Here is a 15376-nt window from a genome sequence, read left to right as displayed (position 1 = left end):
CCTTCTCTGCCTCGAATAATCTATGGGAAACGTTTATTAGAGGAGGGGGTAGGGGAGAAACAGTCCATCAATTCTTTCAATGAAACAGACAAGATGGGAGTGGGGAGGATGATACACCCTCCATTCCCCGGATGTCCGCTGGATCCAGGCTTCCCAAGAAGTTCCCGGGGTAGAGTGGCCCAGTGAGCGCTGCCCGTGCTTGGGAAGTTGCCAAGCGAGGGACCAGGCCGGAGCCCGAGAGGCTGCCTTTGTAAACAGCGCACAGTCCTCCCAAACTCGGCCAATAGCCCCACCATTCCTGCCCAGACGCTGGACTCCGACTGGAACCCGGCCTGGCACTTGCCTCTCCACGCGTCTGACACTTCATAATGGGACGGCTCAGACTAACTTTTCTATTACAAGCAGCATATACATTTGGCCCTAAAGTTTTCTTCCCTGGTGGAGGTAAGAGCATCCGCCCCGATCTGGAGACGCACAATGGGTGTCCATGACCAACGCTCCCTATGGAATCCGCCTTCCCAGCACGATCTCACCTCAGGGGGTCTTTCCCCAGGGGGGTGGGGGTGGGGTGCCTGCTCTTAGTGTACTGCCCGCGGGCGGCACTGGAGAGGCGCACCTGCGCGCCCTGGGATAACCCTTCTTCTGGCAGAGAGCCCAAGCTGCCAGGCCAGGCTGCACGCCCGGAGGCAAATTGCTCCTTCTTGCCCGTGGCCCGACTCCAATGATCAGGCCTCCCACCCTCGCCTCCTTTCTCTCACGTTTGGACCACTGGGCGTGGAAGTGTGAGGGGTGAGGGGGTTGGAGCTGGCGCAGAGCTCCTCGCCTTGCCCTGCCCTGCCTGACCAACAGGCGGCGTCAGAGACCTAGGTCTTGGCTAGGGAGTGGGGGGTGGGGGGGGTGCGGATCTGAGCAAGCTAAGCCGAGAAGCTGGTCGCGAGGACAGCGACCCTCACCCCAAACTTACGAACTTGCTCAGGAGGGGAGTGGGAAGAGCTGAGTGGGTGCGGGGGACCGCCGAAAAGGGGAGAGGCGGGACGGGACAGAGTCGCGGCGGAAGCCCCGATAGTGAGCAGGAGTGCAGAGGTCTGCGGGCGGCGGCGGCGGCGGCGGCGGATTCGCGCGGGGGAGGTGGCAGGCGCCGCGGGAGGCAGAGACCCGCGGTGGAGCCGCGGAGCGCGAGGCAGGCGGGAGGACAGAGCGCGGAGGGCCAAAGACCAAGAGGGTGGCGCAGACAGGTAAGTGGCCTCGTCCTCCGCCTTCGGCCTCCCTTTCTTTGGAGAAAACTGGGTTGAAAGGGAGTCCAGGAACTTCCGGCCTCCTGCACAGCCCCACAGCTGACCCTCCCCTCCTCCCCTCCCGTAACACCTCAAACCCATACCCATTCTCAATCCCCAGCCCGCATCATGTGTGGATTTTGTCAAAGTCTCCCACCCTGTCCATCCCCCACCCCATCCCATCTCCTCTCTTCTCCTGACCCGGGAGATTATGGTAAATTGTCTGTAATTTGTTGCTAAAAGATTAATTGCAGAGGGTGGGTCGATTTGATTAAGGCAATTAATCTTTGGTTACAGCGTTCTAGTGTCACTTGTGTGGGAGGGCGGTATAGAAAGAGATAGAGACAGAAGCAAACGAGACTTTTTGGAGAAACTGCGGAGAGAGGCTACCCTGACGGGGACTGCGGCCACATCTTCGCGCCACATGCCAAGCAGCCCTCAGCCCGAGCGCCCACGCCGCTGTTTCAGCACCTCCAAGCAGGGACAGCGACTCCCGCGAGCGCGCCTTGTAACTTCCGGGTCCCAGACAGAAGTTTACACTTTGCGGACAAAGGGTACACACACACACACACACACACACACACACACACACACACACACACACACACATACTTCGCGGACAAAAGGTACACACACACACACACACACACACACACACACACACACACACACACACACACACGGCGCCCCAGCCCAACTATTGGGCTGGGCTTCACTTTTCCCTCTTCAAATCAGAATCTGGCCAAATAGTCTCAGAAAATCCCTAGTACTCAATCCCACCTGGAGATGGAAAAGGGAGAAGCCCCCAAACGCTCCTAGAAAAGTTCCCAAAGCTGGGCTTTTCTCTTTTCGTGAATAATTAACGCTGGTCATAAATAACTCATGGAGGAGGCAGTGGAGAAAGGAAAAGGGAGGAGGCACGCAAGCAAAAGCCAAGGCGGCCAAAGCGAGATCGAAGAGTTTGTTAAAGGACCATTAAGGAAGGCTTGCTGGAAACAGCATTCCTTATTCCTCCATAGATCACGCAAAGCGGTTGCACCCAGGTATGGGGTAAAAGAAGGGAAGCAAGGCGCCCAGTGGAGTGGGAGTTGTGCTGACCAAGTTAGGAGCACCCATTTAGGACCCAGTCTCAGCACTTTCTCCATCCCCTCCCCTCCACCCAGGATTCATCTTCCCAACCTCTAGTCATCCTCTCTTCATCCATCATCCTCACATCCATGCCCAAAGTGAAGACGTTCTAGGCTAGAGAGTAGAGGCCCAGGATGAACCTATGTTTGGAGCTGTTGGTTCTGCCCAGGCCTGTGGCAAGTCCTTCCCAATCCTAACTAATTTACAGGCACCTCCCCAAAGCCACCACACCTCCCCATTCCAGACCATACCATTTCATTCTTTTCAAACTGGTCCAAAGTTTTGGGACTCCAGCTTTCAACTGGTTCTTTCCCAATTGCCCACACCAGAACCTTAAAAGAACAGGGTATTTACACACACACACACACACACACACACTCACACACACACACACACACACACACACTATGCCATGCTCTTCCACTGCCCCTCTACCATCTCCAATTCCTGGCTTTCTCTAAGGTTCTCAAGCATGCTGACCTCTGGAAACTTGGGTCCATCCCAGCTCTAAACTGAGACTCTTAAGCAGGGGTCTCAGAACCTGGAAGAAAGCTCAAGAGGAAACCCTTGTTCCTAGGTTGGAGGCCTATGCCAGGGCCCTTTGGCCCCTCTAAGAAACACTGATCCTCACAAGACAGCCAGCCTCAGGTGACCAATGTGTATTTTTGGAGTGAAACTCCTGAGGGCCCCTCAGCCAAGCATCCAGCACAAACCTTCACAGGGGTTCACTGAGGTCATCCCACAAGAAACCCGTGTCTTCTCCTAGTACAACTTGGCACAGGCCTTGGGAAGAAGCTATTGGAAACTACACCAACCACCACTGATTGTGAGGTTGGGTTCTGACTTAGGGGCAGGCAGGAGCCTCTTTCTGAGCTGTTCCATTGGTTAGCAGCTTCTACCACACCCACTTCCCTGATGACTGGCTCCTTTCCTCTGGATCTACCAAAGGCCAGCCTGCCTTTTCTGGGCTGGGAGTTGAAAGTAGCTTCCAAAGAGGAAAGTTGGTGACCAAGCCTCAAGGAGCCTAGATTTTTTATGAAAATTCTTTTTTCTCTTTGTGGGATTAAATTTAAATAAAATAAAATAAAATAAAACAGAACAAAACAAAACACTAAAACCAGTTTTATTTTCTTACCCACCTCATCCCCACCCCAACACTCTGCACACACTAAACTCTTACCTTTTTAAGAACTGGGAAGTTCTGAATGGGGAAAAGAAATGAGAGAGAATAAGAAGGTTTCAGGGAATTGTCTCTCTCCCCCAATAGGAACAAAACAATCCAGGAGGATTGTGAAACTAGACAAAGGGGTGGGAGGAAATCAGATCTAGGGGGTGGGGGGCTAGCCCTGGAGTCAGGGATTGTTTACTTCTCATATAAAATATAACTCCCCCAAGCAGGAAGTTACTGCAAACAAGTATCAATAATGAATGAATCTCCTGTAATAAAATACTTACATAATTAGTACAAGTCAAGTGGTTGCATTATGTTAACCTTTTGCAACTCTGAGCTGGAAAATTTTGCTCCAGATTTCCTCAGAATGCCATTTTCATTCTCGAGAGAGGGTGAGAGCCAAGCGTTCACCCAGCCTTCCACTCTGTTATAATATGGTTTCCCATTTCTGAACCAGAACGTAAGTACTTCTGAAATATAACAGAAAACTCTCTTTGGTGAATTCAGAACAGTCATTAACATTCAGTTTTAAGTGAATGTTAACAGTAAATAAAGAAATCTCTTGATTGTAATAGTAGTAACAAAGCAATAATTACCCAGTAGGTGGTCATCAGTAATGATAAATGTATCATTATTACTGTGTAAGTCTGGGAACTCGGTTTTGGAAACTACTTCAGACTTTTTAGTAGCATGGCTGGTTACAAAGCATTTCTTAGCCTGCAAAAGCCATATAATTTTATACACAATTTAGGTGAAAATAAATTTAAATCTGTATATTACATTTTTAATTTCAAGTTAGTAATTAAAGTTGGTTCGTTATATCTCCTCTGAAACCCTCAGTGCTCATCTCTGCGGTTTGTTTGTACAATTTGTTTCTAAGACACCCAAGGTTACACAATTCTAAAAGATGGAAAATTTAATTATTTCCCAACATTAAGAGTTTGTTGATGATATCATAATGCATCTTGAAAAAGTTTGGGATTGGTATTGCCTTTGATCTGGTTAGCTATGTTTTCACTTTGAACCCTTAACCCCAGGGAGGAAAGCCTTTTTTGTTGTTTGTTTAACAAATACTTTTAAATACACAAAATTAGAAAATTCCTCTGAATATTCACTGGTTGCTATTTTTTCCCAGGGAAAAAAAATCAATGACTCAGATTCTACCCCCCTCTTCACTGGGATTTGTTTTGCTAATACCTAATTTCACCTTTTGCTACCACTGAGTAAATGACTGCAGGTAGGAGGAAAGCTGAAGCCACGATGCTTATTGGGCAGCCAGGGAGCACATGATAATTTAATAGTGTATCAGCTAATAGGATCACGTTTGATGGCAAAGTAGAAAATTTTCAAATGGGGAGAGGATAGTAGGGAAGAAAACAGGAAAGAAAAATAAAATGCCTTCATTTCCCCAGGAAATAAAATCCAATGTTCCTTCCACTAGTGTCAGCTGGGGAGCTGGGAGATGTTAACTGTATATCTAATGTCATTTTCTCTCTTGTGACATGTCAACAGACAACCCACATATGCCCTGATTCCCACTCCTCTGCCTCCCCTCCGCAAGCTTTAAAAGGTCCTGCTCCACACCTTTTCTGAATCCTCAGCCTCAGTTGCTCCTTAACTTGGTTGCCTGAAACAAAAGAGCCAGTTTTTTTTTAAAAGACCCCAAACCACATTTCTTCTTCTTGGTATCTTCACACATTAAAGACTTTTGCATAAATCCAAACACTTGCCTTGCCTTTCTCTCCCACAATCTCTATTTCTTGCTCCACTTTCTCCCTCTCTTTCTTTCCCTTTTCTCCTCTCCGTTCTTTAGGAGTGGCAATCAAAAAAGGCAAACATCTTGTCTCGTTATTCATTATTATAGCAGTATCTTTGAGATGCATCTTTGCCAGTGAAAACTCCATGTAGATGCCTACCCTTTTGTTGCAGCGGCCTAGGTTATTCAGAAGCAGAGACAAAAGCCTGAAGTGATCTGATCTAAATGAGCTCTGGGGTTTTCCAGCTGGGCCCACCTCCATTTCAAAGGACCCCCTCCTTTCCAATGTGGGGAGGAGGGAAAAGGAGGGGGTGGGTACATATGCGTATGCAAGCACAGAGAAAGAAGACAGGGAAGGGAGAGAGCCTAGTGGGCTGTTACTTGTACCAGTGTTCCTCCCTTTTTAATGTACATTCGCAGGTGTGTTCATGGGCTTATGTGTGTCCTCAGGTATTTTGTCTGCCTTTGAATTTTATCTTGGTCATCTAATATTTGCTAAGTGACCAAGTATACCAAGTTCATGTTCCATTCTGGATTTTAGTGCTTCATGTCAATTGTGTGCACATGTGTGTACCTTGCTGTGTTTCTGAAGACTTGTGAAAAAATGTGAATCCTTTATTATTTAAAAAAAAAAAAGAATGTTCAATAGCAGATGTTTCCACTAGTTCCTGACCTCTGGAAACTGGTGGGGTAACAGCCTTTTCTGCCACTTACCAAAGGGCAAGTTTTCTTGTGAGAGTGATTTCCTCTGATTAAGGGGAATTAAGTTTTGGTTCCTTCTCTCACCATTTCTAGTTTTTACAAAGGTGTTTGTTTGAAGGGTAAAAAGGACTCTCACTGATTCCCACAGTCATTGATGCATGAGGAACTCAAGCTATCACTGGGGCGGGGATAGAGATCCTGCAAAATGTGTTCCTTTTCCTTTTCTTTTCCCAGTTCTGGTTTAGATTTTTAGGTTTGTGCTGTCATTGTACTTCTCTGGTCCTGGGAAAAGGGTCCTTGTTTATAGACAATATTTTAGAGAAGGCTCAAAGATTAAGAGCCAGCCTCAGGATGCTCAGAGCCTTCCTCATTTCTTCTATGACTTCCATCGTAGATGAGTCTTTGGTTTGTTCCTGATCCTTGGTTTCTTTCCTGTAACTATAGCTAGAGCAATGGATGAAAAATCAGGGAGTCTGAGCTGGGCTTGCCAGGCTACAGAAAGCTCTTTGGGTTAAAAAGAGAGAACTATCAGCAATGATTATCATTATGGCCATTATATTTGCTGTTTTTTATTATGAACTTAGTTAAAGAGGGTTAAGCAAATACTAGCTTAGGTGCTAGCCACCTGTATACAAAATAAACACTAGACCAATTAGGGGCAGGATAAAGTTGTAATGAAAAGGATTAAGTTTCCTTCAGGGAACTTGGTTCCCTCTCTTCTCACTACGAAGCTAAAATGCCTTTGATGTCATTTATTCTGGATCTATTCGAGATTTCTAAAGTATCTTGTATCAGTACAGGCCTAGCTCTTCTCCCCATTCTCTGAGGAAGGTGCATATAAAGCTACCATGTAATAAATGACTACTGCATGTCAAGCACTTGAATATATTGTCTTATTTCATTCTCATAACACCCCTGTGGACTATGTCTCAATCTCCTCATTTTGCAGTTGAAGAAACTGGAGCTTGGGAGGTTTGTTAGGAAAGCAAGATTCCACATCCAGTAAGAGATTGAGGAGAAATGTGTAACCAATTTCATCTGACTGAATCTCCTGTACTTTCTGATGTATCTGAATTCTTCTGTACCCGCTAGTTCTGCCAGTCTTCCAGTTTCTTTCTGGGCCATGCAGGCCTCCTTTTGCAGACTTAGAACTAGCAGGAAAACCAGTTCTTGCCCTACCTGATGCAAAAATATTAATTCCAGGGACATCTTTGACAGAGATACAGAAGCAGTAATAGTTCTACCCAAGAGCTGAGAATGGGGTAAGAGGGAATGAGTGAGAGGAATAGAGGCTGGTTGTTTTTTGGGGGTTTTTTTTATTATCTGTAATTGTAATGGATTCTCCAGTACCCATGCTGGGAGTGGGAGGATAGGGAATAGCTGGTGTTTCTGGTTGTAATGAATTTATATCAAGGCCTTTATCTTCCTTTCGGGTCAATGAAAAACTGAAGTGGGGTGGGGAGTGTCTCAGTCCTTGGAGATAGGGCAGGTGCGGCAGAAGTGGGGGGTAGTTTCTGTGTCGCCTCTTGCCTGCCTCTTAAGTCTGCAAGGCCATGCTGGCGCCAGGCGCCGAATCTAGGGCTCCGAAGGTTACAGGCTGGGAGGCTTCTTCCAGGAGAGCGCTGAACACAGTAGGAGCGAAGCCATTGGTTTCAGCACCGCGGACAGCTCCCGCTTCTGCTTTGGCCTTGGACGAGAACCCCGCAGGATCCGCTGCCGCAGCTCCGAAACAGACTGCTTCCAAAGGGGAGGACGCCCGGGCCAGGTGTGGGTTCGCTTCAACCAAGTGTTAAAAGCTGTAGCTGGAAACCTCCATCCATGCTGCCGCGCTGGCCGCATGCGCCTGCATCCAGGCGTCACCTCTCCAGTTCCGAGGGGGCCAGCTTGGTTTGTGGTTTTCCTTTGGGTCCGGTGTCTGGGCTCCTTTACCTGTCCCTGGCCTGGGTGAACCGCAGCCGCCCGGAACAGAGATGAGAGTGGAAATACTCTCCTCCGTGCGGTGATAGATCATGCAAACGGGTGACACCAGTTTAACCAATAAAACAATTTGAATCAATTAGCCGGCTGAGGAGAGTCCCGACGTGTAAAATGCATGTCAGCTCGAATAGGAAAGCATTGATTAACTCGGCCCGGACCGCTGCCTGCCGCCACCGCCGCCTCCTCCCTGAGCCTGCCAGGATCTCTGGGGCCAGGACAGGGACTGACTAGTATCAGGAGCCCCTGGTCTGGGGGGAGGAAAATGGAAGGGCGGTGGAGCACCATCAAAAGACTTATTCAAACTGAGGCGAAAGCAAAGGGTCAAAGAGAAAGTGGGTGACAGAAAGTTGCTCACAGAATGAAAACATAGAAACAGGCTGTAATTCTGCAGTCCCGGTCCAGAATTCAAGGTGAGGATTCTCTGGAGCACGGAGTCTGGTTTTGAACAACTGTGCTCCACCATCATCTTCCAAATATATAATAGTTCTAACAGCTCAAACAGGCACACCAGACTCATTGCGGAAATAAAATATCTCGCTAGTCTTAGAATTATTTTGCAAAAGTACTTAACCTACCACCATACATTTCTCTTTCCAGTGAAACTTTTTGCATTAAAATAAAGTCACAGGTTTGTGTGGCAGGAAGACCCCAAGGGAGTGTGTAAATGTTCATGTGTGAAGGTCAAGTAAGCACGTGGCTACAGGTACTGCCAGGTGTGGGTTCACTCCTCAGGCCAAGCTGCGATGGGAGGGAAGGCAAAGATTGGTTCTGTTTGTCTTTGCAAAGAATGTTAGTTTTGAAGACACTTTTTCTAAGGTAGGGATCTGTAAGGGGAAGAGGAGGGTTTTGGAGGAAAAGATAGGAACAGGGAGACAAAAGGCAAAGACCCCATGTTGCTTCCACCTCAGCAGCAACCTGTCACTTCTCTGTGATATGTTAATGGGGTGACAGGACTTTTTATTTCTTCCCATTTTCAGGCTTAAAATAAGCTCCATTTCGAGGCTTTCTTTCCATGAAGCTCAAGCTTTCCTTCTAGCTGCCTGGGCTCTAGAAAGAGTGAGCAAGCTGGGACCTCGCTCTGTGGGAGCCCTGAACCCAGAGATGAGTCGGGGAAGACAGGAAGAACCAGGCCTGGCCTTGGAAGCTTCAAAAGAGTTCGAGGCCTTCTGCCCTCCGTGGGAAGAGATTTGTGAATGACAATGACACTGTTTTGGCAAATGGGTTGGGCAGGCATAAAGCATAAGTTTTCCTTCTTTTTAGGATGAGAGGTTTGGAGGGCCCTGGGAAGGGAGCACTCACTTGACTTCATCCCCTTAGGATGGAGCCTAATTCGTACCGCTAATGCCTTTAGAAACTCAGAGATGGATGAAAAATTATTTCACTGCCATTTGAAACTTATGCCCAAACAAATGTTACAATTTTCATGCTCTAAAACTGTGTTATCGACATATTAATTTAAAACAGCAGCAAATCCTCTATCCCTCACTTTTCTGTTTGATTGACTCTCCTTGGTTCTATTGACCTTTGATGAAGTGTTAAGATTTCACATTTTCACTCTTGTATTTATTTTGTGATGGTTTTTTGTTGGTGCTATGATGGAGTCTGGTTGGGTTTCCGGGTTAGTGGAGATCATTCGATCAGTCACGATGTGAGTTTCCAACTCTAAGCCTGTGTGTTTCACCAGGCAGCAATTGAAAATTCAGCTATGATTGTAAAGGAAAACTTAAAGGGGTCTCCCATCCCAGTCTTTGCAGTTATCCTTCTTAGAATGTCCTTTAAATAGCTAGCTAGCTTCTTCCCTTTCTGATAAATTAGGGGTGGTCATTTTGACTCCTCAGAGCTGATGAATTAGGAGGCAATATGCTGACCTTCCATTATATCGTAAGGTGTGCCTCACTTAGGGGGAAGCTATGGGGAATAGTTCTGTTTCATCCTAGTTGTATTTATCTTATTTTTATGTTTTAGGGCACGCTCCTATATAGTTCCCTGAGAAATTTTCTTTCCCTCAGGGAATTGACAACTTGCTCAAGGGCAGATCAGAGTTGGGGACCTCTGTGCTTTCCTGTCTCACCTTTTCCTTGTGCTGAGGTGGCATGCATGGGTCTCTGACAACATGGAGTCGAGAACTACCCTGAATGAAGTTGATAGATGAGTGCACACATGCGTTCACCGAGGTCCTCACTCGATTGTACACTTTCTAAAACACAGAATGCTGCACTGATTCTCTGTATCTTGTCCTAAAAAGCCAATGTAGAATCCAAAGTAAGGGCACTCTCCATGCTTCCTTAAAGTTTTTAGACTGGGCCCCAGTGCAGAACTTCTCTCTTTCTTTCTCATTTCACAGTGTTTCAAACGAGACGCAGAAGCTATTCTAGTCTCTGACTGCCTGTGGTTTCTGTATCTTCGGAGATAGAAGCGAGGCTACTGGTTTGCACCGTGTACCAGAGGGATCATTCATGAAAGAGGGTGACTCAGAGAATTGAGGGGAGGGGACAATAACGGGCAGGGATACAGTCACTTTCAAGGCGGCATTCTAGAATCTGGGGCCTCCAGAACCCAGGTCTCCCGGAGGCACGCAGACTATTCGGTTTTCCATTCCTAGATCAGACATGCGGCTCCAGCACCATGGCTGCGTGTTTGCTCCAGGGCTGGGGAGGTTGTTGTCAATTACGGGTTGGTTAGGTGTTAGCTTTCGTGCCTGCTGAGAAAGGATCTCGGCGGTACTCGCTCTCGCTTTCGCTTTCTCCCTCCCTTCCTGTAACATGCCAGCCCTTTAATGTGGAGTGTCAGGGAGACGGTGACGTCACCTTGCCCGCTGGGTGGCGTCCCCTCGGTCCGACACGAGTTCAGAGACAGAGAAAGACGCTGTCAGACTGCGCTCCACCTGGGGCTCGCCTGCCGCGTTTCCGCGCGCCCACACTTTCTGCGGTCCAGGGGACGCCCCACCGCAATTCTTGCTGTCATTCTCCCCCGGCCCGGGTTCGAGCACCATTGGCGCCGACAAGCACCCGGATCTTCGCGAAGAGCCCTCCGGAGTCCCGCCCGCTGGATTCGAGGACCCGCTTGGATGCTTCGCCTCCGAGTGCCCTCGGAAGATGGGCCGGCAGCTACGCGCATAAAGACACTGAGGGGTCACCAGGTACTGCCGGAACCCGTCAGCCCTTACTAGGCACACAGCTCGCGGTTCACTAGTATTTGAGATCCCCAGCAGTGGGATTCTCCGGGTTAGGAAATTAGCCGCGGCCGGTTTCGGTGGCGGTTGGTTTGGGAGCCGGGAATGTCAAGTTGGGGGGTCTTTGGTTCGTGAGTGGGATAAAAAAGTTCGCCGGCTTCCTTTTCCAGTTCAACTAACTTTTAATTGTCTCTTCTCCCCTCACTCTCCTTTAAAAAATACCCCACCCTAGACCCTCTTATGTATTTGCGTCTCTGCTCGGACAGGAGTTTCTGGGAGGGCTTGGGTGAAAGTGGAGGACACCCAGGGGGAGACACTTCCGCTCAGTCGACGGCTGCTAAAACTGCGGGTTTCTAACGCAAAACCAGCTCCCTGCCAGGGCTAGGCCCGCTGTGCGCCATTGCCCCAGAGCGAGAGTTCCCGTTATCCCAGGGTCTTATTAAGATAATAAGAATCTTGTTTGGGAGGGAAATGAGCATTGAAGTTAGGGCTGGTTGTGTCAGGCCCAGGTATCAGTGTGCCTTGAACTGCCATTTAACGTCCTGTCCCCTAGAAATATTGTCTCTGATCCATCCGAAGTGACAAGCCAGGCTTTCGTCTCGTTTGATCGCGTCGAGTTTTGTTCAACCTTCTTGGAGGCCGCGGAACGTAATGAGAGCTGAGGATCCAGCGGGCAGCAGGGCAAAGGCATGGGATGGATGCCCGGGGGCCCAGAGAGGGCAAGGAGATGATAATTTGGGTGAAGGGGTCAGATAGTGTATCTTCTGAAATCGCTGTAACAAACTCCAGGGTACTTGTCCACAGCAGTGATTTTCCAGGGTAAAAGATAGTCTTAGCTACTGCGTCCCACATGACATGTCGCTGTGGAAAGGTCACAGCCTGCTTTCCTAGGGAATGAGCCACTTTGCCTGTTTTGACTTAGCATCATTGTTACAAAGGTTTCTTTCTCTCACTTGTTTTTTCTGTATTTTCAATTTACTGGCTATTTTCCCCCCAATTATGGTATCCCAGAGATAATAGGAATTTTAGCGCAGGCCCAGCCCAGGTCTTTTGCTTTCAATGCTTTCACAGATTACCTAGTCCACGGATTATCTATACTCTGGGGTATCCCTAGCAAAGATAGGGCGTAAATCTACATAGATCAGAAAAAGAAATGTCACAGAAAGTGAGAAAGTGGTCCACCTTACACCTAAATTTGCCGTTTAAAGCCCGCCCATAAGATCCCCCAAAATTGTTAGTTTCTTTGCACTGTTTGTGGGCTTAACACACTAGCCTGTACTAATTTGTTCATTGTCATGAAAATGACAGAAAAACAGTTTTTAAATGTCTCCTAGTCAACAACTTCATGTTTTAAAGCCACCCTTCCTGAAACCAAAACCACTCAGTTCCAGCAAGTGGCTTTTTGAAAAACTGAAAGTGCAACGCCCTAGTTTGGTGCAATCATGTATATGGCTTTGTACCTTTTTTCCCATCTTTCCAAAAAAAAAATCTAATTACAGTATGAAAATACCTAATGGCAAAGATGAGGAGGAAGGGATTTCGTTTTGCTTTAATGAGCTGTGTCTCAACCAGTAGCGAATTTCCCTAAGAAAACATAAAAATCACTTTTTCAAAGGTTCGGGTTTATTTTTTTCCAACCAAAATCAATCTATTTTCAAGCAAATGTTCTCTTTTTAAATTTAGGTTTCGACGTTTCCTATAACTTTTGTAATCTGTACTAGCTACAACTGTCATCTTTACTTCCTGATTTCTAGCGGGCAAGCCATGTATTCTAAGGGCATCTATAAATCGGGGATAAGGTCTTGAGTTTCTCAGGAATTGACTGCTTTTTTTTTTTTTTTAACACATGGTTAATTTACTTTGGATGTTTAGAACAGAAGAAAAGTCCTTCCAAGTCCCTGCACACCCTGCAATTTTCTTCACACCGTGAAGAAAATTAAGAGAGATGACTTTCTTGTGTCTGAAACTTGGTCCCTCTGCCCAGTGATAATATCTTAACCGAAGCAAGGAAATTATTGTAATTCTTCAGTGAGGGACTAAACCCACCCTTCTTCTGTCTTAGACTGAAAAGGCTCTTGTCAACGCTTTCTCCTTTCCCTTCCAGTCTCCAAGGCAGACCCGGAGGGCTCGGCCCGGGCTTCCGCTGCGGAGGAGATGGCTTCCAGTCCGCTGCCGGGGCCCAATGACATCCTGCTGGCATCGCCGTCGAGCGCCTTCCAGGCCGACGCGCTGAGCCAGCCACGGCCGGGCCACGCCAACCTCAAACCCAACCAGGTGGGCCAGGTGATCCTGTACGGCATTCCCATCGTATCGTTGGTGATCGACGGGCAGGAGCGCCTGTGCCTGGCGCAGATCTCCAACACTCTCCTCAAGAACTTCAGCTACAACGAGATCCACAACCGCCGCGTGGCGCTGGGCATCACGTGCGTGCAGTGCACACCGGTGCAGCTGGAGATCCTGCGTCGGGCCGGGGCCATGCCCATCTCATCGCGCCGCTGCGGCATGATAACGAAACGCGAGGCCGAGCGCTTGTGCAAGTCGTTCCTAGGCGAAAACAGGCCGCCCAAGCTGCCAGACAACTTCGCCTTCGACGTGTCGCACGAGTGCGCCTGGGGCTGCCGCGGCAGCTTCATCCCCGCGCGTTACAACAGCTCCCGCGCCAAGTGCATCAAATGCAGCTACTGTAATATGTACTTCTCGCCCAACAAGTTTATCTTCCACTCCCATCGCACGCCTGACGCCAAGTACACACAGCCGGATGCAGCCAACTTCAACTCTTGGCGCCGTCATCTGAAGCTCACTGATAAGAGCCCCCAAGACGAGCTCGTCTTCGCTTGGGAGGATGTCAAGGCCATGTTCAATGGCGGTAGCCGCAAGCGCGCGCTGCCCCAGCCAGGCGCACACCCCGCCTGCCACCCGCTCAGCTCCGTCAAGGCAGCCGCCGTGGCCGCGGCAGCAGCAGTGGCTGGAGGTGGGGGACTGCTGGGCCCACACCTGCTGGGGGCGCCCCCGCCGCCGCCACCACCACCGCCCCTGGCCGAGCTGGCGGGTGCGCCACACACGCATCACAAACGGCCGCGCTTCGACGACGACGACGACTCGCTGCAGGAGGCGGCAGTCGTGGCAGCCGCCAGTCTTTCGGCCGCCGCCGCTGCCAGCCTCTCGGTGGCCGCCGCCTCCGGCGGCGCCGGGGCGGGAGGGGGCGGTGCCGGGGGCGGCTGCGTAACCGGTGTGGGCGCCGGTGCGGGTTCGGGCGCAGCAGCCTGCGCTAAAGGCCCACGCAGCTACCCGGTCATCCCTGTGCCCAGCAAGGGCTCGTTCGGGGGCGTGCTACAGAAGTTCCCGGGCTGCGGGGGGCTTTTCCCGCACCCTTACACCTTCCCGGCCGCAGCCGCAGCCTTTGGCTTGTGCCACAAGAAGGAGGACGCGGGGGCCGCAGCCGAGGCCCTAGGGGGCGCGGGGGGCGCGAGCCCGGCGCCCAAAGCCGGACTGTCGGGCCTCTTCTGGCCAGCGGGCCGCAAGGACGCCTTCTACCCGCCCTTCTGCATGTTCTGGCCTCCGCGGACCCCAGGCGGGCTTCCCGTGCCTACCTACCTACAGCCCCCGCCGCAGCCGCCCTCTGCGCTCGGCTGCGCGCTTGGAGAAAGCCCGGCCCTGCTGCGCCAGGCGTTCCTGGACTTGGCCGAGCCCGGCAGCGCGAGTGGGAGCGCTGATGCTGCGCCCCCGCCAGGTCAACCTCCTCCGGTCGTGGCCAACGGCCCCGGCTCCGGCCCTCCGCCTACTACCGGGGCTGCAGGCGCTCGCGAAGCGCTCTTCGAGTCGCCCCCGGGTGGCAGCGCTGGGGACTGCAGCGCGGGCTCCACGCCGCCAGCCGACCCTGGCGGCGTGTCCGGGGCCGTGGCCGCAGCGCCCGGAGCAGGCTCTGCGGGCACCCGAGTGCCCGCGCCCCACCACCCGCACCTCCTGGAGGGGCGCAAGGCGAGCGGAGGCAGCTATCACCATTCGAGCGCCTTCCGGCCGGTGGGCGGCAAAGACGACGCAGAGAGCCTGGCCAAGCTGCACGGGGCGTCAGCAGGCGCGCCACACTCGGCCCAGGCTCACCACCACCATCACCATCACCACCCACATCACCACCACCACCATCATACCCCGCAGCCGCCCTCACCGCTGCTGCTGCTACCCCCGCAGCCTGACGA

The 15376-nt window shown here is 50.4% G+C and overlaps 1 protein-coding gene across 2 annotated transcripts in view; it reads left to right on the top strand.

The window, feature by feature from the left end:
* The first annotated feature begins 1047 nt into the window (after positions 1 to 1047).
* SKOR2 (SKI family transcriptional corepressor 2) overlaps positions 1048 to 15376 on the top strand; it is a 49921-nt gene continuing 35592 nt past the window's right edge. The window contains exons 1-2 of one of the 2 annotated variants that reach the window (XM_074340019.2): positions 1048 to 1235; positions 13285 to 15376. The exon at positions 13285 to 15376 is cut by the window's right edge and continues 553 nt beyond it. In XM_074340019.2, coding sequence (XP_074196120.2) covers positions 13335 to 15376 — 2042 coding nt within the window. In that variant the 5' untranslated portion in view covers positions 1048 to 1235; positions 13285 to 13334. Of the gene's footprint in view, positions 1236 to 10666; positions 11148 to 13284 lie in introns of those variants that run through there. The other variant, XM_019739664.3, reaches the window with a different exon arrangement.

This window comes from Rhinolophus sinicus, chromosome 4 (assembly GCF_057876585.1).
Source record: "Rhinolophus sinicus isolate RSI-liver-muscle chromosome 4, RSI-T2T, whole genome shotgun sequence".
Taxonomy (NCBI): domain Eukaryota; kingdom Metazoa; phylum Chordata; class Mammalia; order Chiroptera; family Rhinolophidae; genus Rhinolophus; species Rhinolophus sinicus.
The sequence above is the reverse complement of the archived record's forward strand: the minus strand, read 5'-3'. Positions and strand labels throughout refer to the sequence as shown.